We start from the raw sequence: 23238 nt of genomic DNA on the forward strand, positions 1-23238 counted from the left end.
GTGTGTCGGGGGGGGCGGCCCCCCCACCGGTTAAGCGGGGGTAGGGCAAGCGGTCCGGTCGCGCGAAGCGGAGGGGGGCGCGGGGCGACGGTTCGTGCCGCCGGAGGAGGCCGCCGCGGCGCGCGGCCGCGTCACGTGATCCGCCATGCACGGGGGGCCGCCCTCCGGGGACAGCGCGTGCCCGCTGCGCACCATCAAGCGCGTGCAGTTCGGTATCCTCAGCCCCGATGAGATGGTGGGTGCCCGGGGGCAAAGGGGGGGGGTGCATGGCGCAGCGTAGGTGTATCTGGGGGTGCATGGGAGGTGGGGGGGGTGCATTGCACCAGGGGGTGTGTTTGACAGTGTGTGTGTCTGGGGGTGCATTGCACAGCTTAGTGCTCTCTGGGGGTGCACTGGGGTTGTGCATTGCACATTGGAGTGCTATTTGGGGGTGCACTGGGGTTGTGCATTGTAGTGCTATTTGGGGGGGTGTATGGGTGGTTGGGGGCTGCGCGTTGCACGAGAGAATGCATTTGACAGTGGAGTATCGGGGGTGCCTTGGGATTGTGGGGGGTGCCTTGGGATTGGGGGCTGTGCGTTGCACTAGAGAGCGTATTGCACAGCTTAGTGCTATCTGGGGGAGCTCTGGGGTTGTGCATTGCACTAGAGAGTGCATTGCAGTGCTATTTGGGGGTGTATGGGAGGTTGGGGGCATTTGACAGTGGAGTATCTGGGGGTGCATTGTGCATTGCACTAGAGAGTGCATTTGAGGGTGCATGGGTTGGGGGCTGTGCATGGTACTGGGGTGCATTGCACAGCGTAGTGATGTCTGGGGGTTCACTGGAGGTTTGGGGGAGCTGTGCACTAGGGGTTCCATTGCGCAGTGTAGTGGTATCTGGGAGTGCATTGGAGTGCGGGAAGCAGTGCAACGCACTGGAGGGTGCGTTGCACAGTGTGAAGGTGTGCAAGGGCTGTGCAAAATGTAATGTTTGGGGGTGCATTGGAGGGGGGATGCTGTGCATTGCACTGGGGGTGCATTACACAATGTAGTGCTGCTGAGGGACTTGCTGGATTGTGGGGAACTGCAGTGCACCTGGGGTACAGAGAGTGAGGGGCTGTGCAGTGAAATAGGGGTACGCTGCAGTGTTAGCTGGGGGCCTGCATTGCACAGTGATGCTGTTGGGGGGTGCATTGGAGTGAGTGACCATGGGGGGGGGGTGCTATGCACAGTGAGGGGGCATGTGGGGTCCTTGCAGTGTGCAAGGGGGGTGTATGTAACAAGATTGCAGAGACCTGAGGCCTCTTTGGTATTGTCTGCTTATAAATGGGGCATATGCAATACATTTGGGGTGACAAGCTTTAGGGGGGTGTGCCATGCATGTGGGGGAGTTGGGTTACACGGGGAGCGGATGAATGTGAGTTTGCAGGGAAAGGAGCAAGTTTGGGGAGTGGAAGTGGATTTGATTTAAATTAGTAGTCAGGAAGACTTGATTTAATCACGGTTTTCTGCATAAAAGTGCATTCTTGGTTGTTATAACCTTAATACATATTTTTCACAACTCAGAGATAGATGCAGTTTCATTTTTAGAAGGGTTACACAATACATTTTTAAACAGTGATTTATTTGGAAAACTTTTCAGAGGACTTTTACAGCTATATCAGCAAATGGATAATTGGTTATTTCATTTATCAAAGGTAATTGAAGGAGATATATATGAAGTCGCTGGGAGGTGAACTATCTCCAATACAGCAGGTTAATCATTAATATTTGGAGGATTTTCTTGCCAGGCTGTATTAGGAGGAGAACATCACCAGACAGACATTTCAGTTGTTTTATTTAACTAAAACAACGACCTTAAGTAGTCTGGATTTTTTTCTTCAACAGCAGACAGATAATATTTTAACAAAACAAGCCTATGTCCCTCGCTTCTCACATTGATCTCCAGACTTCTTGTCCAGATCTATTCCACCCCAAACAACCTTGAACTTTTTAAAACTTTGCACTTTTAGAGAGAGGTAAGGGATTGACTCGGTCTACACAAATTTGCAGAGGGACAGTAGGGTTGAGGTCTGTTATTTCTCACCTTTATATATTTATTTGTTTAAAACAATTTTTGCTGTTAACAAGCATGTTACCTCTGGAGACACAAATCCACAGTCTGAGAACTTCAAAACTAAGCATCGCTGATGATATCTTCTAGACTGAGCACTGAGTCCAATTGGGTAGATAGGAAGATTAACCTCAATAATTGGTACAGAAGCCCCTGGAACCCCATAAGATTCGGTTCCTAATCCATGAATTATTGGAAGTCATTTACAAAATGTTTCTTAAACATGATTTGAATATATTGTTTCCTACTATAGAATTAGGATTTATAACCCCTATTTCATGATGAGATGTCTTTGAGCTATATAACATATCTTAATTCAAACTTTTTATCAAAAAAGTTTGATTTAAGTTTTAAAAAAATCTGATTTTTTTTTTACTTTTTATCCACCCTGGCATGCATACACTGGACTTGGGGTACACAGAACAGCTATGGGGTATGGGAAATTGACAGGGTGCATGACATGACTGGGGTGTGGAGGTGAAGGATACTTGTGGCTAGTAACCCAATTGAGGGTGTGGAAAAGTGGGACCAAGTGTTGAGGTGTACAAATGGGAATGCTTGCGACTGAGATAATGGGGGGTGCTATGGAACACAGGCTGAGACAGACAGACGTACGACGGTCGGGGCGAAATCAGGTGTTTTGTGCAGTTTGTTCCCAGGCTCTGGGAGCAACATAGATCTTTGTGACACTGTTGTGGTGTTATTTGGGGGCAGGGGGATATTTCACGCAGGTTGCATTGGTGTGCAGAGATCAATACACGGGGGATGGAGCTGGAGGCAGACAGGGAATCATGGTGCTAATATTTCTGGTTCAATTCCTTCGAAACATTTTTGGATGCGGTTTGCACAATGTCGTATTAACGGTCAGTTGAAAGTGATGCTACCAATTGATTTTAAAAATCAATTCCAAGTAATTTCAAGTGCTGTATCTCTCCTCAAATCCTGCCAAATTTTGTCATCTTCCTGCCACAGTTCAACATTTTCTACTGGTTTTTCTCGGCGCGGTTGCTGGTGTCGTTGGCCATACGAAAAGCCAATCGGCTCAAAAATCAGAAATGGTTTTATCACTCGTTTTCCCGGTGCAGTAATTTTCAAGCGCAGTTTGCAAGCGAAGGCAGTTCGAAAAATCGTAACCAAAAGAACTAGTCAGAAACCCAGAGTTCAGTTTTTGAAGTTTGTACACAGCTTCATTTTTAGGTTCGTTTTTAGAACTTACCGGGAGCCACTAGATTTAGCTTTCTGAAGATCCTGACCTGATTTAGTTTGAAAGCCCTGGCAGGTTTAAAGCCGGAAGTTAATTATAGGTTGGTGCGGGGGTGGGAGGCTTAACAATGCAAATTAACCTGTGGAACTCCATGCCACATGAAATGGAGGCAGTCTTTACAAACTGCTAGGTGTTGACAGGAATCCTAGCCTGGGTTTCATAAGGATGCAAACCAGAGGGTAAAATGTCCTGCTCTCAGGCACTGATGGAGGTTAAGAAATTTAGCCCCAGGGCAAAATCCAGCATTTAGCTCTGGAGACAGGATAATTGGGATAGAGGTCGGGCCCATCATGAAACATCCTGGGCTTCTGATAATCCAGAAGCCCCCCACATGCACCGTCGCCCAGGCTGACAGCCCACCCTGCTGCCGTTCCAGCACCTGCCTCAGTTTCCCCTGTGTGTGGTGCCGCTTCCTGCACAAGCCTGACCCTCCATTTCCATTTTGCACCCTCCCAGAAACGGATGTCAGTGACGGAGGGGGGGATCAAGTACCCCGAGACGACGGAGGGGGGCCGCCCCAAGCTGGGGGGCTTGATGGATCCCCGGCAAGGAGTGATCGAGAAGACGGGCCGGTGCCAGACGTGTGCGGGTAAGACCGAAAGACCTCTCTCCTGACTGCGGTGTGGGGGAGATGCCAGCCTGGTGTCCCCTGGGGGCTGAGATCCCTGCCCCCCTGAACCTACCAGTCCCTGCCTTGGGGCCGGATGGGAGCTGGCGACCCCTAGAAGGGACAGGCCCCATTCCCCACCCCCCTGAACTGTACACCCCAAAACCCAAACCTTCCCAGGCAGGCGGCTGCTGCGTTGGTTGACCAGCGCTGTTGGGTGCCCCCAGCGTCGGTGTTTCTGGGGTGCCATGGCCGCGGCGCTCACTGGGGGCCGCTCTCCCTGCAGGGAACATGACCGAGTGCCCGGGCCACTTTGGCCACATCGAGTTGGCCAAGCCCGTCTTCCACGTGGGCTTCTTGGGGAAGACCATGAAGGTGCTGCGTTGTGTCTGCTTCTTCTGCTCCAAGCTGCTGGTGGACTCGGTGAGCCGACCCGACTCCCCGCAGAGGCCAGGCCTCCCCCTCGTAGGCCTCCCTCTGATCTCCAGCCACCCTTGATCCCTGCCCGGCTGGATCGATTTCTTTACACAGACTTTTGAGGCGAAGTGGGGGCGGGTTCGCTGTGCTCGGGGCCCCAGGACAATTGTCCCCGCTTTGATTGCACCCCCCCCAACGGAAATCATCCCCTCCCCACCCTGAAATGAGTCCCTCATCCGCTCCCACTTCCTCTATAAGACCATACGCCGGCGGTCCCCAAACGTTTGAGGGTCACGCCCCCCGTTACCTCTGTCCACGCCTGGCGGGGAGCGGTGATGCAGATGGGTAAGGGGGCTGAGGCTGCAGCTGGGACTGGGAGGCTCTGGGGTGGGGTGGGGTTGTGCACAGGAGTAAGGAGGCTGGGGCCGGGAGCAGATCCGCGGCTCTGGGATAGGGTAAGGACTTGGACGGGGTAAGGGGGCTGGGGCGAAGCCTCGCAAGGGGCAGGAACGTGGCTCGGAGATGGGGTGGGGGAATGAGGACGGGGTAAGGGGGCTGGAGCTGCAGCTGGGGGTGGGGCTGAGGCCAGGAGCAGGAATGCAGTGGTGGGGTGGGGGACATGGACAGGAGTAAGGGGGCTGGGGCTGCACCAAAGTTGGGGGCAGGGAGGGGCTAGGTGGCACTCCCTCCCCGCCATCCCCTGGACGTTTCTCCATGCCCCCCACACTTTGGGGACCTCTGCCATAGACCCATCCCCACCCACCTTGCCACACCCCTCACTGTGCGTCTGTGGGTCCCTGGCTCACCCCCCGGTGTGTCTCCCCCATGCAGAACAACCCGAAGATCAAGGACATCCTAGGCAAGTCGAAGGGGCAGCCCAAAAAGCGCCTGACCCACGTCTACGACCTCTGCAAAGGCAAGAACATCTGCGAGGGCGGGGAGGAGATGGACAACAAATTCGGGGTGGAGCAGCCGGACGGCGACGAGGACCTGACCAAGGAGAAGGTAGAGAGGGGGTGACGGGTTGGGTCATAGAAACCCCCTTGGGAGCTACCACCTGATGTGCTGGAATTACCTCTGAGCCCGTTTTCCCTGCCAGCTTGGGACTCCAGAACCCTGCCTTGTTCAGGCAGACACACCAGCCTGCTACAGACCCAGGTCTGAACCACGCCCCCCAAAAGCTGCAGGCTTAACTGAAAACAGCTTAAGAAGTGTTCCTGTCTCCAACACCCAGATACCCGGCTCCCTATGGGATCCAAACCCCAAATAATTCCGTTTTACCCTGTATAAAGGTTATATATGTTAAATCATAGAATCCTAGAATATCAGGGTTGGAAAAGACCTCCGGAGGTATCTAATCCAACCCCCAGCTCAAAGCAGGACCAATCCCCAACTAAATCGTCATAAATTGTCCACGCTCTATAACACTGGTAGAGAGAGATGCACAGCTGTTTGCTCCCCCAGGAATTAATTGCTTGCTCTGGGTTCCTTAATAAGCAAAAGTGATTTTATGAAGTATAAAAAGTAGGATTTCAGTGGTTCCAAGTAGTAACAGACAGAACAAAGTAAATTACCAATCAAAATAAAACAAAGCCACCGCAAGTCTAAGCCTAATATAGTAGGAAACTGAATACAGGTAAATCTCACTCTCAGAGATGTTCCAATAAGCTTCTTTCACAGACTAGATTCCTTCCTAGTCTGGGCCCAGTCCTTCCCCTGGTACTGTCCTTGTTCCAGCTCAGGTGGTAGCTAGGGGATTTCTCATGACTGCAGCCCCCTTGGTTCTGTTGCACCTCCTTATATAGCTTTGGCACAAGGCGGGAATCCTTTGTCCCTCTCTGGGACCCCACCCCTTCCTTCTAAATGGAAAAACACCTGGTTAAAGATGGATTCCAGTACCAGGTGACGTGATCGCATGTAAACAAGTAAACAGCCATCTACAGTCAATTGCCCTGGTTAATGAGAGCCATCAAGATTCCAAACGGCCATTAATGGCCCCCACTTTGCATAATTACAATAGGACGTCAGAGTTATATTTTATATTCCTAGGTTCAGGTACAAGAGTGATACATTCATACAAATAGGATGACCCCACTCATCCTGACCAGGACTCCCTCCCTCCCCCCGCAGGGTCATGGCGGCTGTGGGCGGTACCAGCCCCGCATCCGGCGCACCGGGCTGGAGCTCTACGCTGAGTGGAAACACGTCAACGAGGACTCGCAGGAGAAGAAAATCTTGCTCAGCCCGGAGCGGGTGCACGAGATCTTCAAGCGCATCTCGGACGAGGAGTGTTTCATCCTGGGCATGGAGCCCAAGTACGCCCGGCCCGAGTGGATGATCTGCACCGTCCTGCCCGTGCCCCCGCTCTCCGTCCGGCCCGCTGTGGTCATGCAGGGCTCAGCCAGGAACCAGGTTGGCCCCGGGCGGGAGTCAGGACTCCTGGGTTCTCTCCCTGGCGCTGGGAGGGGAGTGGGGGCTGGTGGGTTAGAGCAGGAGGGGCTGGGAGCCTGGACTCCTGGGTTCTCTCCCAGCGCTGGGCCGCTCCCTGACTCCCGCCGTCTCCCCCGCTCTCAGGACGATCTGACCCACAAGCTGGCGGACGTGGTGAAGATCAACAACCAGCTGCGGCGCAATGAGCAGAACGGGGCGGCCGCCCACGTCATCGCCGAGGACGTCAAGCTGCTGCAGTTCCACGTGGCCACCATGGTGGACAACGAGCTGCCCGGCCTGCCCCGGGTGAGCCCAGCTCTCCTAGCTGCGTTGGGAGCCGTGCAGTGCATGCTGGGACTTTTGTAGTCTGTGCCCCTGCCTTGTGCATGCTGGGGTTTGTCTTCATAGTCCTGCTCCTCTGCTCAGCCAATGAGAAAGCATTGCATGCTGGGGCTTTTACCCCATACGTTGGCAGTCCAACATATGTCTGGGCATCGTTGGCATGGCTTGTAATGAAAAGCTGCCTGCAGGACGGTGTCCTTGCTGGGCCAGTTGGACCAAGGTGCAGGAGTGCATGCTGGGATTCATAGTCTCTGGCTTGGCTTGAGGGCCAGCCTTGCATGCTGGGACTTGTAGTCTTGGTGGGCGGTACCTCCACATTAATGATGAGGGTGGTTGCTGCATGCCTTGCTTTACCCATTGCTCATGCTCTTGGGGAGCGTCCGAGCCCAGTTAACCCCCTCCTTTCTCCCCCCGGCAGGCTATGCAGAAATCGGGGCGTCCCCTCAAGTCCCTGAAGCAGCGGCTGAAAGGGAAAGAGGGGCGCGTGCGGGGGAACCTCATGGGGAAGCGGGTGGATTTCTCCGCCCGGACGGTCATCACCCCGGACCCCAACCTCTCCATCGACCAGGTGGGGGTACCCCGCTCCATTGCGGCCAACATGACCTTTGCTGAGATCGTCACGCCCTTCAACATAGACAGGTGGGGCAGCTGGCGAGCCTGGGGGGGTGGCGGCAGCTGGCGAGCCTGGGGGGGTGGCGGGGCTGGGGGAGAGGGGGGACCAGCACCCCCCCCCCACTAACACCTCTGCCTCTTCTCAACAACAACACCCCCCCGATAGGCTCCAGGAGCTGGTACGCAGGGGTAACAGCCAGTACCCGGGGGCCAAGTACATCATCCGAGACAACAGCGACCGCATCGACCTGCGCTTCCACCCCAAGCCCAGCGACCTCCACCTGCAGATCGGCTATAAGGTGGGTGTGGCTGGGGCCCAGGGGGCGGTCTGGCCCAGGGGGGACTTGAGTGCCCCCGGACCGGGGCGATGCCTGGCTTTCGGGGTGATCGTTTCCCTGGTCTGTCAGAGAACCTGCCCATGACCCTGGTGGGGGGGGGTCTTAAAAGGAGGGGATGGAGAGGGTTCAGATTGGGGTGGGGGTGTGGTTCAGATTGGGGAAGGGGAGGGGATTTTGGGGGTGGTGGTTGGGGGAAGGGTGTTGGGAGGTGGGTCTCTGGGGCGGGGGGGTTGAGGGATGGGGTCTCTGGGGCAGGAGTGTGTTGGGCAGGTGGGATGGGGATGGGGGAGGAGTCTCAGGGGAGTTTGGCTGGGGAAGGGTGTGGGGATGGGATTTCTGGGGACAGGAGGCTGGGGGAGAGGGGCAGGGTCTGCGGGGCGCGGGTCACTTGGGTGCCTGGGGTGACCCGCCCCACTCACACCCTCCCCTCCCGTCCCCCCCCAGGTGGAGCGGCACATGTGTGACGGAGACATCGTGATCTTCAACCGGCAGCCCACGCTGCACAAGATGTCCATGATGGGGCACCGGGTGCGAATCCTGCCCTGGTCCACTTTCCGCCTCAACCTCAGGTGTGGGGGCCGCGGGCTGTACCCCTCCCCTCCACGCCTGAGCTTTCAATCCCCCCTGATCCGGGTGGCCCTGTGCCCCCCATGTGTGTGGGAGCCCCCCCAAGCTGGTGGGTGCAGGTGCAGTGTTGCGGGTCTGTTAACCCAGCCCTGATGTGACCCCGGCTGCTGTGAGGGGCTGATCTGCCAGGCAGAGCCACCCCACTCCCGGTAGCACTGGGTGGCATTCCCCACCCTCACGGGCTCCGTTCCCCTCCTCCCCCAGCGTGACCACCCCCTACAACGCCGACTTTGACGGGGACGAGATGAACCTGCACCTGCCCCAGTCGCTGGAGACGCGGGCGGAGATCCAGGAGCTGGCCATGGTGCCCCGCATGATCGTCACCCCCCAGTCCAACCGGCCTGTCATGGGCATCGTGCAGGACACCCTCACGGCCGTCCGCAAGTTCACCAAGCGAGACGTCTTCCTGGAGCGGGTGAGCGGGCGGCCGTGCGCGAATCCCCGGGGGTGGGGGGTGCTGGGCCAGGGGAGGGCTGGGCCAGCTTCCCCCCTGACACTCTCCCCCCCGTCTCGCCAGGGCGAGGTGATGAACCTGCTGATGTTCCTGTCCACCTGGGACGGCAAGGTGCCCCAGCCGGCCATCCTCAAACCCCGCCCGCTCTGGACGGGCAAACAGATCTTCTCCCTCATCATCCCGGGCCATATCAACTGCATCCGCACACACAGCACCCACCCCGATGACGAGGACAGCGGGCCCTACAAGCACATCTCACCCGGTGACACCAAGGTACTTGCCCAGGACAGGGTGACGGGTTCCCACCGAGCTCTCCCTTCACTGTGCCAGGCTCTCAAGCCCCTTCTCAGCAGACCCCCAGCTGTCGAATCTCAGAGTCTCCAATTGGCTCTCTGTGGAAGAACTCAGGTAGGGGATGCCCAGCGCTCCTGTGCGTGTGAACCCCAAATTATATTGGCTTGCACTATATAGACTGATCTGCACTGCGCAAGCTGAGAAAATGCGCCCCCTCCCTCATGTGGCGGAGATGTACACCACTTTTTATATGAATTGCTGTCACGGAGTGGGAATGTTCTTAATGTTTTCTCTGACTACTGTGGAGGTGCCTCAGTTTCCCCTATGTTTTTCTTACATATTTAGGTGGTGGGATAAGGGTGTGTGATTGTTGTAGAGCCCTAGAGGGCAGGTGTGATGGAGTCTGCACAGAGAAAGGAGACAGGGTGTCAGCCAGGTAACTGATGGCCTGGCCCCCTCGTCTGCAGGGTGCCAACTGAAGGGGTTGGAGACAAAGATCAGGTGGACCCCTGGTCCTAGAAAGAGACAAAGGCCAGAGGAGAGGCTGGAGGGGGTTTCAGTTTGGAGCTAGCTGGGGAAACGGAAGAAGGCCCAGCACTGGGGTCTGGGCTCTCTACCCCCCAAGATGGACCTGACTGAGGGGTCCTGTTTTCTGTATCCATAAGCTCTGTTTTGAACTGTGTTCCTGTCTAATAAACCTTCTGTTTTACTGGCTGGCTGAGAGTCGCAGTGAATTGCAGGGAGTAGGGAGTGCAGGGCCCTGACTCCCCCACACTCCATGACACTTGTGTACCCCAAATTATATTAGCTTGCGCTGTATAGAACCATCTGCATCACGCAAGCTCAGAAAATGCACCCCCTCTCTCATGTGGCGGGAGATATACACAGCTTTTGAAACGAACGAAAAATAACTGGATTGAACTACGAGAGGTAGATTTTAAATGATGATCGGAGATAGCGAACAGATCAAAGCAGATTCCCTTAGTAAATCAACAGTTTCCATTGCGTAGGGCTGTCTCTTGCAAGGTTTCTATTCCACCCGGTTCCTCGGCCTAGCCAAGCTTCACAACGTCCCATGCGCAGACGAGATCTGACTGTCCCACTCCGCTCCCGCCAGGTGATCGTGGAGAACGGGGAGCTGATCATGGGCATCCTGTGTAAGAAATCGCTCGGCACCTCGGCAGGCTCCCTGGTGCACATCTCCTACCTGGAGATGGGGCACGACACCACCCGCCTCTTTTATAGCAACATCCAGACCGTCATCAACAACTGGCTGCTCATCGAGGGTGAGTCCGGGGGGAGCCCCCCTGCCTTGTGCCCCAGGAGGCAGCTTCCCAGCCCCGAGCAGGTGCCGTGCTCCAGCTCCTTGTCGACGGGGCTCCTGCACAAAGGAACTGGCCACTGCCAGGTGCTGCGGGGGTGACCAGGGATCCCCCATTGGGTGGGGCACTGCACGGACCCCTCCCAGACAGAGATCGGGGGCCCCGTCAGGCACAGACAGAGATAGTCCACGCACTGGACGCCTTCCAGTCTCTGAGACAAAGGGGGATCGCTCAATGTCAGGAAGGACCCTGATTTCCAGCCCCCTGGCTCTAACCACTAATTCCCACTCCCCTTCCAGAGCTGGGGGGAGAACCCAGGAGTCCCAGCTCCCAGCCCCCCTGCTCTAACCACCAGTCCTGGCTCCCAGCCCCCCCTGCTATAACCCACCAGCCCCCACTCCCCACCCTGAGCTGGGGAGAGAACCCAGGCGTCCTGGCTCCCAGCTCCCCCTGGCCCCCCGCTCTAACCACCAGCCCCCACTCTCCTCCCAGAGCCGGGGAGAGAACCCAGGCATCCTGGCTCCCAGCCCTATTCTAATGACTTCTTTCTGGAGGTGGGTCATGAGCCTTGGGAGACCAGATCTGGGGTGTGGGGGACCGGGTCTGACTCTACTGTCCCCCCCACCCCCCCAGGTCACACCATCGGCATTGGGGACTCCATCGCTGACGCAAAGACATACCAGGATATTCAGAACACCATCAAGAAAGCCAAGCAGGATGTCATAGAGGTGCCAGGGATGGGGGGGCGGGATTGGGGAAGGGGGAGCCAGCCTGGCCCCTTTGTGCTGGGGTGGGGGGGGCAGTGGGGGTCTGGGGTTGGGGCATGGTGGATGGGTTCTGGGGGCTGTGGGGGGTCTGCAATTTGGGGGGCTGGGTTTTGGGGTGAGGGTTGGGGAGGTGATGGAGCTGGGTTGGGGGGGCTGTTTTTTGGGGGATTGTGGGGGACGGAGGATAGGTTGCGGTGGGCTAGGTATGGGGGTTGGCAGAGGGGTTTTGAGGATGGACTGGGGGGGGCTGGGTTTGGCGGTAGTGGAGGGATGTGGAGACTGGGTTTTGGCCGCTGTGGGGGCCTGGGTTTGGGGGCAGTGGAGGGGGTGGAGGTTGGGTTTGGGGGGCTGGGTTTCAGGGGGGCTGGGTTTGGGCATAGTAGAGGGACGCGGAGACTGGGTTTCCGGGGCTGTGGGCATCGGGGTTTCCGGGGGGCCGGGTTTGGGCATAGTAGAGGGACGCGGAGACTGGGTTTCCGGGGCTGTGGGCATCGGGGTTTCCGGGGGGCCGGGTTTGGGCATAGTAGAGGGACGCGGAGACTGGGTTTCCGGGGCTGTGGGCATCGGGGTTTCCGGGGGGCTGGGTTTGGGCATAGTAGAGGGACGCGGAGACTGGGTTTCCGGGGCTGTGGGCATCGGGGTTTCCGGGGGGCCGGGTTTGGGCATAGTAGAGGGACGCGGAGACTGGGTTTCCGGGGCTGTGGGCATCGGGGTTTCCGGGGGGCCGGGTTTGGGGGCAGTGGAGGGACGCGGAGACTGGGTTTCCGGGGCTGTGGGCATCGGGGTTTCCGGGGGGCCGGGTTTGGGCATAGTAGAGGGACGCGGAGACTGGGTTTCCGGGGCTGTGGGCATCGGGGTTTCCGGGGGGCCGGGTTTGGGGGCAGTGGAGGGACGCGGAGACTGGGTTTCCGGGGCTGTGGGCATCGGGGTTTCCGGGGGGCTGGGTTTGGGGGCAGTGGAGGGACGCGGAGACTGGGTTTCGAGGGCTGGGATCAGCCCGCCAGAGGCCCCAGTGGGAGCAGGGCTAGCGGTGGGTTTTAGGGGCCCCCGCCTCTCACCCCGTGCCGCTCCACAGGTGATTGAGAAGGCTCACAACAACGAGCTGGAGCCCACGCCGGGCAACACGCTGCGGCAGACCTTCGAGAACCAGGTGAACCGCATCCTGAACGACGCCCGCGACAAGACCGGCTCCTCCGCCCAGAAGTCCCTGTCCGAGTACAACAACTTCAAATCCATGGTGGTGTCGGGGGCCAAGGGCTCCAAGATCAACATTTCGCAGGTGGGTGCTGCTGGCCTGGCTGGGGCTAGAACCCACGGAGTGGGAGGGGCCTTCTTCCAGCCCCGCCTCCTGGGTTGGGAAGGTGGGAGTGGGCAGGGTCTTCTCTGAGCCCTGCCCCCTGCGTTGGGATGGTGGGAGGGGCCTTCTCCCAGCCCTGCCCCTGGTTTGAGAAGGTGGGAGGGGCCTTCTCCCAGCCCCACCCCCTGGGTTGAGGGCGGGGCTCTCAGACAGCCCCTCCTACCCAGTGGTAGCTTATCACCATGTCTCTAGTCTCTCTTAGGATCTATAGGGCTGGGTGTGCGGGGAAAAGCATCATGGAAGCCTCCAGACAGATTTGGGGAACCATGTGTGCAGAGCTGGGGGAACCCCTCTGTCCGGACCTGGGGAACCCCCAGAATGGGATTTGTTCAGGCCCCTCGGTCCCAGCTGCGGATTACGGTCAGCAGGGACCTGTGAAGTCCCCCGGCACAATGGGGGGGCCTGATCTTGGTGTGCGGGGATCCATCCCACAGGGCCAATGGGTGAGAGCTGAGACTTGGGGGGGGGGCTGGGTGAAGGGGGGAGACCCAGGCCTGGCTTGGCCAGTGGGGTATCACCTCAAGTGAAATGGGGGGCCCCCAAGAGACAGGCTGGGGAAGCCCCAGCTCTTGGGGGTGCCGGGACCAGGGTTGGCACTGGGGTCACTTTTCCTGCCCCTCCCTTCCCCCCCCAGGTCATTGCCGTGGTGGGCCAGCAGAACGTGGAGGGGAAGCGCATCCCGTTCGGGTTCAAGCACCGGACGCTGCCCCACTTCATCAAGGACGACTACGGCCCCGAGAGCCGGGGCTTCGTGGAGAACTCCTACCTGGCCGGCCTGACGCCCACCGAGTTCTTCTTCCACGCCATGGGCGGGCGCGAGGGCCTCATCGACACGGCCGTCAAGACAGCCGAGACCGGTGAGCGGCTGCCGCGGGGGGCGGGGGCGCTGTGGGGCGGGGGGCACTCTCCCCTGGCAGGCAGGGCTGGCCCCCGGGTGGCCCCTCTGTCACTGAGATGCTGCGACAAGCTGCAAACCCCTCCAGGTCCTGCGCTCACACAAATGCTCACACCTGGCTGAGTTTACACTAAGGCTTTTCACCAGCCACTCGATGGTGAGGCTCCAGCCAATTCCCACCCCGCCCAGCCAAGGACCCCGTCCTGCCCCGGTTAGAGGCCCGACCCAGAAATCCCTCCGGCTGGGACCCACCTCCCTGGTTCAGTCTTTGTTCCCCAGACGGGTGTCGAGTTGTGGGGGGAGCTTCCCCGTTTTTTTTACAGCTTCTTCCCGCTTGCTGGGAAGACCCTTTGCCGGAGTCAGTGTCCCTTGTGTACTGAGAACTTGTGGCTGGTGAATATGGGGGTGCCAGGGTGCTGCTTGCGGGTATCTAGCTGGCAGAGCCCGTGCCGTTGGGCGCCCCCCCATGCTGACACCCACTTCCCCGTCCCCAGGGTACATCCAGCGGCGGCTGATCAAATCCATGGAGTCGGTGATGGTGAAATACGACGCCACCGTACGCAACTCCATCAACCAGGTGGTGCAGCTGCGGTACGGGGAGGACGGGCTGGCCGGGGAGAGCGTCGAGTTCCAGAACCTGGCCACCCTCAAGCCCTCCAACAAGGCCTTCGAGAAGAAGTGAGCGAACCTCGCCCTGTGCGTGTGGGGTGCCATTCCCCGCCTCCCCTCCGCCCCAGAGGTGGCTGCATCTTAGTGCCAGGCCAGGGGTCCCTGTGTCACCAGCCGCTCCGCCCCAGAGGTGGCTGCATCTTAGTGCCAGGCGAGGGGTCCCTGTGTCACCAACCGCCCTGCCCCAGAGGTGGCCACCTCTCAGTGCCAGGTGAGGGGTCCCTGTGTCACCAGCCGCTCCACCCCAGAGGTGGCTGCATCTTAGTGCCAGGCGAGGGGTCGCTGTGTCACCAGCCGCTCCGCCCCAGAGGTGGCTGCATCTTAGTGCCAGGCGAGGGGTCCCCATGTCACCAGCCGCTCCGCCCCAGAGGTGGCTGCATCTTAGTGCCAGGCGAGGGGTCCCTGTGTCACCAACCGCCCTGCCCCAGAGGTGGCCACCTCTCAGTGCCAGGCGAGGGGTCCCTGTGTCACCAGCCGCTCCGCCCCAGAGGTGGCCGCGTCTCGGTGCTGGGTGGGGGGTCCCCGTGTCACCAACTGCCCCGCCCCAGAGGTGGCCGCCTCTCAGTGCCAGGCGAGGGGTCGCTGTGTCACCAGCCGCCCTGCCCCAGAGGTGGCCGCATTGTGGTGCAGAAGCGTACGTTTGGGAGTACGGGTGGGGAAAGGTTACAGAGGGAGGGGTGTGGGGGTGCAGGGAGCAGCTCTGATGGGTGGGTGGGAGTGTGGGGCAGAGAACCCCCCCCCCCCCCGCAGCTCTCACTCCTGGCCCTTCTCCCCCCTCCCTCAGGTTCAAGTTTGATTACACCAACGAGCGGGCCCTGCGGCGCACCCTGCAGGAGGAGATGGTGAAGGACATCCTGAGCAACGCGCACATCCAGAACGAGCTGGAGAGGGAGTTCGAGAAGATGCGCGAGGACCGCGAGGTGCTACGGGTCATCTTCCCCACCGGCGACAGCAAGGTGAGCGGGTCAGCGTGGGACCCAGGAGTCCCGGCCCCCCTCCTCTGACCCACCAGCCCCCATCCCGCTCCCAGAGCCGGGGAGAGAACCCAGGAGTCCTGGCTCCCAGCCCCCGGCTCTAACCACTAGCCCCTACTCCCCTCCCAGAGTGGGGGGGAGAACCCAGGCGTCCGGGCTCCCAGCCCCCCCTCCTCTTAACTCTAAACCTCAGGACCCGGCAGCGTGGGGCTAGGCTCTGGATTGTGCCATGTGCTGAGCCCCCAGCAGTGGGGTATGGGGGGGGCTGGATCTGGACTGGACCATGTGCTGAGCTGCTGTCCCGTCCCCCCCAGGTTGTCTTGCCCTGCAACTTGCTTCGCATGATCTGGAACGCCCAGAAGATCTTCCACATCAACGCACGCCTGCCCTCCGACCTGCACCCCATCAAGGTGGTGGAAGGTGGGTCTTCCCCCCCCCCGGCCCCGTCGAGGGGCCAGCCGGCCCCATGGCATACTGGGACAGCCTGGGGAGTGGGGGGGGTTCCTCTGTGGGGACCCTGAAACTGACCTGGGGGGTGTTGCAGGACCAGTGGGTCTGACCTTTGGGGGTGTGGGAATACCCACCTGGAGGGGCCTCTTCCAGGTGGGGGGAGGATAGAGGCCTCGGGGGCCTGTGGTCTGATCTGGGGCGGGGGGGAGAGAGTCTACCCCTCTGATCCAATCCAGTGCCAGGGCTGGGGGGCCTACTGGACTGGAAGGGGCCAATGGTCTCGTCTGATCTGTGGGTGGGGGAGGATACCAGCCTTGGAGGCCTGTGGGCTGATGTGAGACTCCGGGGGGGGGGGGGGGTGCTGGCCTGGAGGGGCCCAGGCTTCAATCCAGGGGGTGCTGGCCTAGGGGGCCCAAGGTCCAGTCCAGGGGGGTCTGCTGGCTTGGGGAGGGCCTGGGGTCTGGTCCAATGCGGGGTGGGGAAGGGTGTCTGGTCTGCTCTGATCTGATCCGGGTGAGGGGAGGATACAGGCCTGGGGTGCCCATGGGCAGATCTGGGGGGCGGGGGGGACTGTACTGGCCATGGGGCGGATACAGGGGGCAGTGTACCAGCCTGAGGGGCCCGTGAGCGGTGCTGGAGGGCAGGTGGGGAGTGTACCGGGCTGGGGCGGTTCCGGGGGTGTTGGGGTGACCCTGGGGTGTGTCTGATGCTGCCCCCCCCCCCCCAGGCGTGAAGGAGCTGAGCAAGAAGCTGGTGATCGTGAACGGGGACGACCCGCTGAGCCGGCAGGCCCAGGAAAACGCCACGCTCCTCTTCAACATCCACCTGCGCTCCACCCTCTGCAGCCGGCGCATGGTGGAGGAGTTCCGGCTCAGCGGGGAGGCCTTCGACTGGCTGCTGGGCGAGATCGAGTCCAAGTTCAACCAGGCCATCGTAAGTGCCGGGGGCGGGCGGGCGGAGGCGGGGCCGGGTGGGCAGACATGGGCTGGGGCGGGCGGGACGCTGGTGGGAGATGGGCCCGTGGGGTTGGTCTGGCCAGGGGGAGATGGGGCCGGTGCGGGCGGGACGCCCGAGGGAACGGGGGGGGAGGACGAGGCGGGGCCGGTGCGGGCGGGACGCCCGAGGGAACGGGGGGGGAGGACGAGGCGGGGCCGGTGCGGGCGGGACGCCCGAGGGAACGGGGGGGGGGGAGGACGAGGCGGGGCCGGTGCGGGCGGGACGCCCGAGGGAACGGGGGGGGGGGGAGGAGGCAGGGCCGGTGCGGGCGGGGCCGGTTCCTCCCTCTCTCCGGTTCTGACACCGTCTCCCCCTCCCGCAGGCTCACCCTGGCGAGATGGTGGGCGCCCTGGCGGCCCAGTCGCTGGGCGAGCCCGCCACCCAGATGACCCTGAACACCTTCCACTACGCCGGCGTCTCGGCCAAAAACGTCACCCTGGGCGTGCCCCGCCTCAAGGAGCTCATCAACATCTCCAAGAAACCCAAGACGCCCTCCCTCACCGTCTTCCTGCTGGGGCAGTCCGCCCGGGACGCCGAGCGGGCCAAGGTAATGCTGCGGGGCTCTGGCGTTGCTCGGGGGGCCATCGGGGGGAGGCTGTGTGGGGTCCCCCTTACCCCGTCTCTCTCCCCTGCAGGATATCCTGTGCCGGCTGGAGCACACGACCCTGCGCAAGGTGACGGCCAACACGGCCATCTACTACGACCCCAACCCGCAGAGCACGGTGGTGGCGGAAGACCAGGAGTGGGTCAACGTCTACTACGAGATGCCCGACTTCGACGTGAGCCGCATCTCGCCGTGGCTGCTGCGCGTCGAGCTCGACCGCAAGCACATGACCGACCGCAAGCTCACCATGGAGCAGATCGCCGCTCGCCGTGGCTGCTGCGCGTCGAGCTCGACCGCAAGCACATGACCGACCGCAAGCTCACCATGGAGCAGATCGCCGAGAAGATCAATGCTGGTGAGGGGGCCGGGGGGCGACGTGCGGGGCCCATCTTCCCCCCCCACCACACACACCGAGGTGGCAGGAGCCTTCATGCTATCCCAGCCGGGGGGGGCAGAGATGTGTTCCTCACCCCCCAAGCTCGGATTGGAGGCAGACTCCAGTCCACTCTCATGCTTCAAGGCTGCAGCCTACAGGGGTCAGGAAGTATTTATGGGAAATCAGGCACCCATGTGAAGTTTTTTTCCCCACCTTCCTCTGAAGAATCAGAGCTCACCCCACAGTGGCAGATGGGTTATGGGGTGGGGAGCCTCTCTGGGGAAAGGGGGTCTGACCCATGGCGGGAAGCAGGCTGCGGCTGACGGCTCCCCCTCTCCGCCGCAGGCTTCGGGGATGACTTGAACTGCATCTTCAATGACGACAACGCGGAGAAGCTGGTGCTGCGGATCCGCATCATGAACAGCGACGGAGAACAAGAATGCAGGAGGTGGGTGCCCGGGGCGGGGGGGGCATCCGGCCTCTCCCAGCTGCGGGGGGGGGGAGTACGAGGGGGGGGGGCCGCTGGCTGAAGCTAACCCGGACCCCTCTCCCCGCGTGGCGCAGGAGGAGGAGGTGGTGGACAAGATGGACGACGACGTTTTCCTTCGCTGCATCGAGTCCAACATGCTGACGGACATGACGCTGCAGGGCATCGAGCAGATTAGCAAGGTGAGGGGCCTCCGCCGGCCCCGGGGGGGGCTAGGCCGGCCCCGGGGCACCCTGGGTAACTGGGCCACAGCTGGGGAGTTACAGACGTGCACTCTGCGGCAGGAGCCGGGCAAAGGGCTCGGTAGGGGGCGCTCTCTCGGTGCCCACCGCCACGGATGTGAAACCAGGGTCCGCATCAGTGAACCCCACTGAACCCCCCCCCCCGGGCCTGTCCACATCAATCCGGGTGTGAACCCCGGTGTCCTGGCCCCCGCCCCCCGTCTCGGGGGAATCCCGTTAGGTCACTCCCTGTCCTCCCCTGCAGCTTCAGTTGCACCATGTCCCTTCACTTCCTGTCCTAAACTACTGGTACCATGTCTGTGCGGCTGTTCAACCCACGGCCCACCCCAGCAGCAGCTTCATTTCAACAAAGGGATCCCCAGAGGTGGCCGCATCTCGGCGCCGGGCGAGGGGTCCCTGCCTGGCCCCCTGGGGGCGCAGTGTTGACCTCCCCTGTGCCCCCACCCCCCCAGGTGTACATGCACCTGCCCCCAGACGGACAACAAGAAGAAGATCATTATCACGGAGGACGGGGAGTTCAAGGCCCTGCAGGAGTGGATCCTGGAGACGGACGGGGTCAGACTCATGAGGGTGCTGAGCGAGAAGGACGTGGACCCCGTGCGCACCACCTCCAATGACATCGTCGAGATCTTCACCGTGAGTCCGGACGCCTGGGTTCTCTCCCCGGCGCTGGCGGGGGGAGTGGGGGCTGGTGGGTTAGACGGGGGGGGCGGGCTGGGAGCCAGGACTCCTGGGTTCCATCTCCCAGCAGGGGAGTGGGGTCTAGAGGTTACAGCAAGGGGGGGCTGGGAGCCAGGACTCCTGGGTTCCTCTCCCTGGCTCTGGGAGTGGGGGCGAGCAGGGGGGGGCTGGGAGCCAGGACTCCTGGGTTCCATCTCCAGCAGGGGAGTGGGGTCTAGTGGTTACAGCAAGGGGGGCTGGGGAGCCAGGACTCCTGGGTTCTCTCCCCGGCTCTGGGAGTGGGGGGCGAGCAGGGGGGGGCTGGGAGCCAGGACTCCTGGGTTCTCTCCCTGGCTCTGGGAGGGGAGTGGGGGATGGTGGGTTAGAGCAGGGGGGGCTGGGAGCCAGGACTCCTGGGTTTCCATCTCCAGCAGGGGAGTGGGGTCTAGTGGCTACAGCAAGGGGGGGCTGGGAGCCAGGACTCCTGGGTTCTCTCCCCGGCTCTGGGAGTGGGGGCGAGCAGAGGGGGCTGGGAGCCAGGACTCCTGGGTTCTCTCCCCGGCTCTGGGAGTGGGGGCGAGCAGGGGGGGCTGGGAGGCAGGGGGCTGGCGGGTTGCAGCAGGGAGGGCTGGGGGGAGACCCTGCAGGATCTGGGCCCGTTGCCCCGCCCCCCCGCAGAGGGGGCACCATGCTCGGCGGGCTCTGGTGACCCCCCCCCCCCCCCCCCCTCCCCCAGGTGCTGGGCATCGAGGCGGTGCGCAAGGCCCTGGAACGGGAGCTTTACCACGTCATCTCCTTCGACGGCTCCTACGTCAACTACCGCCACCTGGCGCTGCTGTGCGACACCATGACCTGCCGCGGGCACCTCATGGCCATCACCCGGCACGGGGTCAACCGCCAGGACACCGGCCCCCTCATGAAGTGCTCCTTCGAGGAGACGGTGAGCCGGGGCCCTCCTGCAGGGGGCGCTGTGCGGGGGGGGAGCGCCCGGCTCTTCCGGCCCCCGGCCTCTCCCGGCAGCGGGGCTGGCGATGGGGAGGTCTCCCGGCTACCGCAGTCCCCAGCCCCTTTCAGCAGGGGGCCCTGTGGGGCAGGAGGGCTGGCTGTGGGGGAGCTCCTGGCTATTCCAGCCCTGGGCTGTCCCCAGCAGGGGGTGCTGTGGGGCGGGGGGCTGCCTATGGGGGGGTCTTCTGGCTACCCCAGTCCCAGCCCCTTTCAGCAGGGGGCCCTGTGGGGCAGGAGGGCTGGCTGTGGGGGAGCTCCTGGCTCTTCCAGTCCCGGCCTCTCCCAGCAGGGGACGCTGTGGGGCAGGAGCGCTGGCTGTGTGGGATGCTCCCAGTTTCTCCAGTCCCAACCCCTCCCAAAAGGGGGTGCTGTGGGGAGTGGGGCAGGGTGCTGGCTGGGGGTGGGGGGGTCCCGGCTACCCCAGTCTCAGCAGAGGGGTGCTGTGGGGAGGGGGCTGGCTGTGGGGGGAGCTTCTGGCTATTCCAGCCCTGGCCTCTCCCAGCAGGGGGCGCTGTGGGGGGTGCTCCCGGTTCCACCCCTGACCCCCGGCTCCCCGCCGCCCCCCTGCAGGTGGACGTGCTGATGGAGGCGGCGGCCCACGGGGAGAGCGACCCCATGAAGGGGGGTGTCGGAGAACATCATGCTGGGCCAGCTGGCGCCCGCTGGCACCGGCTGCTTCGACCTGCTGCTGGACGCCGAGAAGTGCAAATACGGCATGGAGATCCCCACCAACATCCCCGGGCTGGGCGTGGGCGTCCGTGAGTACCCGCCGGGGGCGGGCTGGGGGGATAGAGCAGGGGGGGCTGGGAGGCAGGACGCCTGGGTTCTCTCCCCGGCGCTGGGAGCGGGCTGGGGAGATAGAGCAGGGGGGGCTGGGAGGCAGGACGCCTGGGTTCTCTCCCCCGGCGCTGGGAGCGGGCTGCGGGCTGGTGGGTGACAGCAGAGGGGGCTTGGAGGCAGGACGCCTGGGTTCTCTCCCTGGCGCTGGGATGGGAGTGAGGGCTGGTGGTTAGAGGAGGGGGGCTGGGAGCCAGGATGGCTTTTGGGGGGCAGTGGGGCGGGGGGATGTCCCTCGTCACCCCGCTCCTGTCGGCTCTAACATTTTGCTCTCCTTCCCCACAGCCACCGGCATGTTCTTCGGCTCGGCCCCCAGCCCCATGGGGGGGATGTCGCCCGCCATGACCCCCTGGAACCTGGGGGCCACCCCGGCCTACGGAGCCTGGTCCCCGAGTGTCGGTGCGTGGCGGGGTGGGGGTGGAGTTATCCCTTTGTGGGCAGTGGATTGGTTCTGCCTCCCCCCCTTTACTCCCAGTCGGGGGTGAAATTGACTCTGCTAACCCGCCCCTCTTTGTCGCCCCCCCACAGGCAGCGGCATGACCCCCGGCGCTGCCGGTTTCTCCCCCCAGCGCCGCCTCCGATGCCAGCGGTTTCAGCCCGGGCTATTCCCCGGCGTGGTCCCCCCACCCCTGGCTCGCCCGGCTCCCCGGGGCCCTCCAGCCCCCCTACGTCCCATCGCCAGGTGAGTGTCGGGGCTTGGCCCGTGTCCCCTGCCCCCCGGCGCGCCCTCCCCCGCCTCTAACGGCGCCTCTTCCTCTGCCCCCACAGGTGGGGGCCATGTCTCCCAGCTACTCCCCGACGTCGCCGGCTTACGAGCCCCGCTCGCCCCGGAGGGTACACGCCCCAGAGGCCCCAGCTACAGCCCCACGTCCCCCTCGTACAGCCCCACGTCCCCCTCCTACTCTCCCACCAGTCCCAACTACAGCCCGACCAGCCCTAGCTACAGCCCCACATCGCCCAGCTATAGCCCGACCAGCCCTAGCTACAGCCCCACATCGCCCAGCTACAGTCCGACCAGCCCTAGTTACAGCCCCACGTCCCCCAGCTACAGTCCGACCCAGCCCCAGTTACAGCCCCACGTCCCCCAGCTACAGCCCGACAAGCCCAAGCTACAGCCCCACATCGCCTAGCTACAGCCCCACTAGCCCTAGCTACAGCCCGACGTCGCCTAGCTACAGCCCCACTAGTCCAAGCTACAGCCCGACGTCCCCCAGCTACAGTCCCACCTCGCCCAGCTACAGTCCGACCAGCCCCAATTACAGCCCGACGTCCCCCAACTACACCCCCACCAGCCCCAGCTACAGCCCCACGTCACCCAGCTACAGCCCCACCAGCCCCAACTATACCCCGACCTCGCCAAACTACAGCCCCACCTCTCCCAGTTACAGCCCGACGAGGTCCCAGCTACAGCCCGACATCACCGAGCTACTCGCCCTCCAGTCCCCGCTACACCCCGCAATCGCCAACCTATACCCCCAGTTCGCCCAGCTACAGCCCCAGCAGCCCCAGCTACAGCCCGACCAGTCCCAAGTACACCCCGACCAGCCCCTCCTACAGCCCCAGCTCGCCTGAGTACACCCCGACTTCCTCCCAAGTACAGCCCCACCTCCCCCAAGTACAGCCCCACCTCCCCCAAGTACAGCCCCACGTCGCCGACCTACAGCCCAACAACCCCCAAGTACAGCCCCACCTCGCCAACTTACTCCCCGACCTCCCCCGTCTACACCCCAACCTCCCCCAAGTACTCCCCGACCTCGCCCACCTACAGCCCCACCTCGCCCAAGTACAGCCCCACCTCGCCCACCTACAGCCCCACCTCGCCCAAGGGCTCGACCTACTCCCCAACTTCACCCGGCTACAGCCCCACCTCGCCGACCTACAGCCTCACCAGCCCGGCCATCAGCCCCGACGACAGCGACGAAGACAACTGAGGGGGCGGCGTGCCTGCGTCCTTGCAGTGCGGGGGCGCGTGAGCCAATTAAATGGGGGGGGTGGGCAGGGAGGAGACCTGTTGCAATCAGGAGTGTCTGATCTTTTTTGGGGGGGGAGTGGTCACCCCAGGAAATACGAGGGGCCAGGACTGGTTGATCTCCATTGGGGTAGACCGGGGGGATGACCCCCA

General features: G+C 62.0%; 1 protein-coding gene across 1 annotated transcript; it reads left to right on the top strand.

The window, feature by feature from the left end:
• POLR2A (RNA polymerase II subunit A) lies at nucleotides 1-23122 on the top strand. The gene is given in 39 exon segments (XM_078851040.1): nucleotides 1-235; nucleotides 3811-3943; nucleotides 4248-4384; nucleotides 5210-5383; nucleotides 6509-6790; nucleotides 6953-7114; nucleotides 7569-7789; nucleotides 7929-8061; nucleotides 8545-8669; nucleotides 8932-9142; nucleotides 9245-9454; nucleotides 10593-10761; nucleotides 11431-11525; nucleotides 12640-12843; nucleotides 13556-13778; nucleotides 14311-14494; nucleotides 15270-15441; nucleotides 15774-15879; nucleotides 16637-16842; nucleotides 17228-17452; nucleotides 17541-17735; nucleotides 17813-17864; nucleotides 18231-18337; nucleotides 18453-18554; nucleotides 19067-19081; nucleotides 19083-19250; nucleotides 20011-20214; nucleotides 20850-20900; nucleotides 20902-21037; nucleotides 21402-21515; nucleotides 21645-21679; nucleotides 21681-21737; nucleotides 21739-21777; nucleotides 21780-21821; nucleotides 21885-21941; nucleotides 21944-22174; nucleotides 22176-22511; nucleotides 22513-22704; nucleotides 22706-23122. Coding segments are annotated over 39 exon segments (5937 nt in total). The 5' UTR covers nucleotides 1-145; the 3' UTR covers nucleotides 23048-23122.
• The last annotated feature ends 116 nt before the right edge of the window (nucleotides 23123-23238 follow it).

The sequence above is a fragment of the Lepidochelys kempii genome, chromosome 28 (genome assembly GCF_965140285.1).
Source record: "Lepidochelys kempii isolate rLepKem1 chromosome 28, rLepKem1.hap1, whole genome shotgun sequence".
NCBI lineage: Eukaryota > Metazoa > Chordata > Testudines > Cheloniidae > Lepidochelys > Lepidochelys kempii.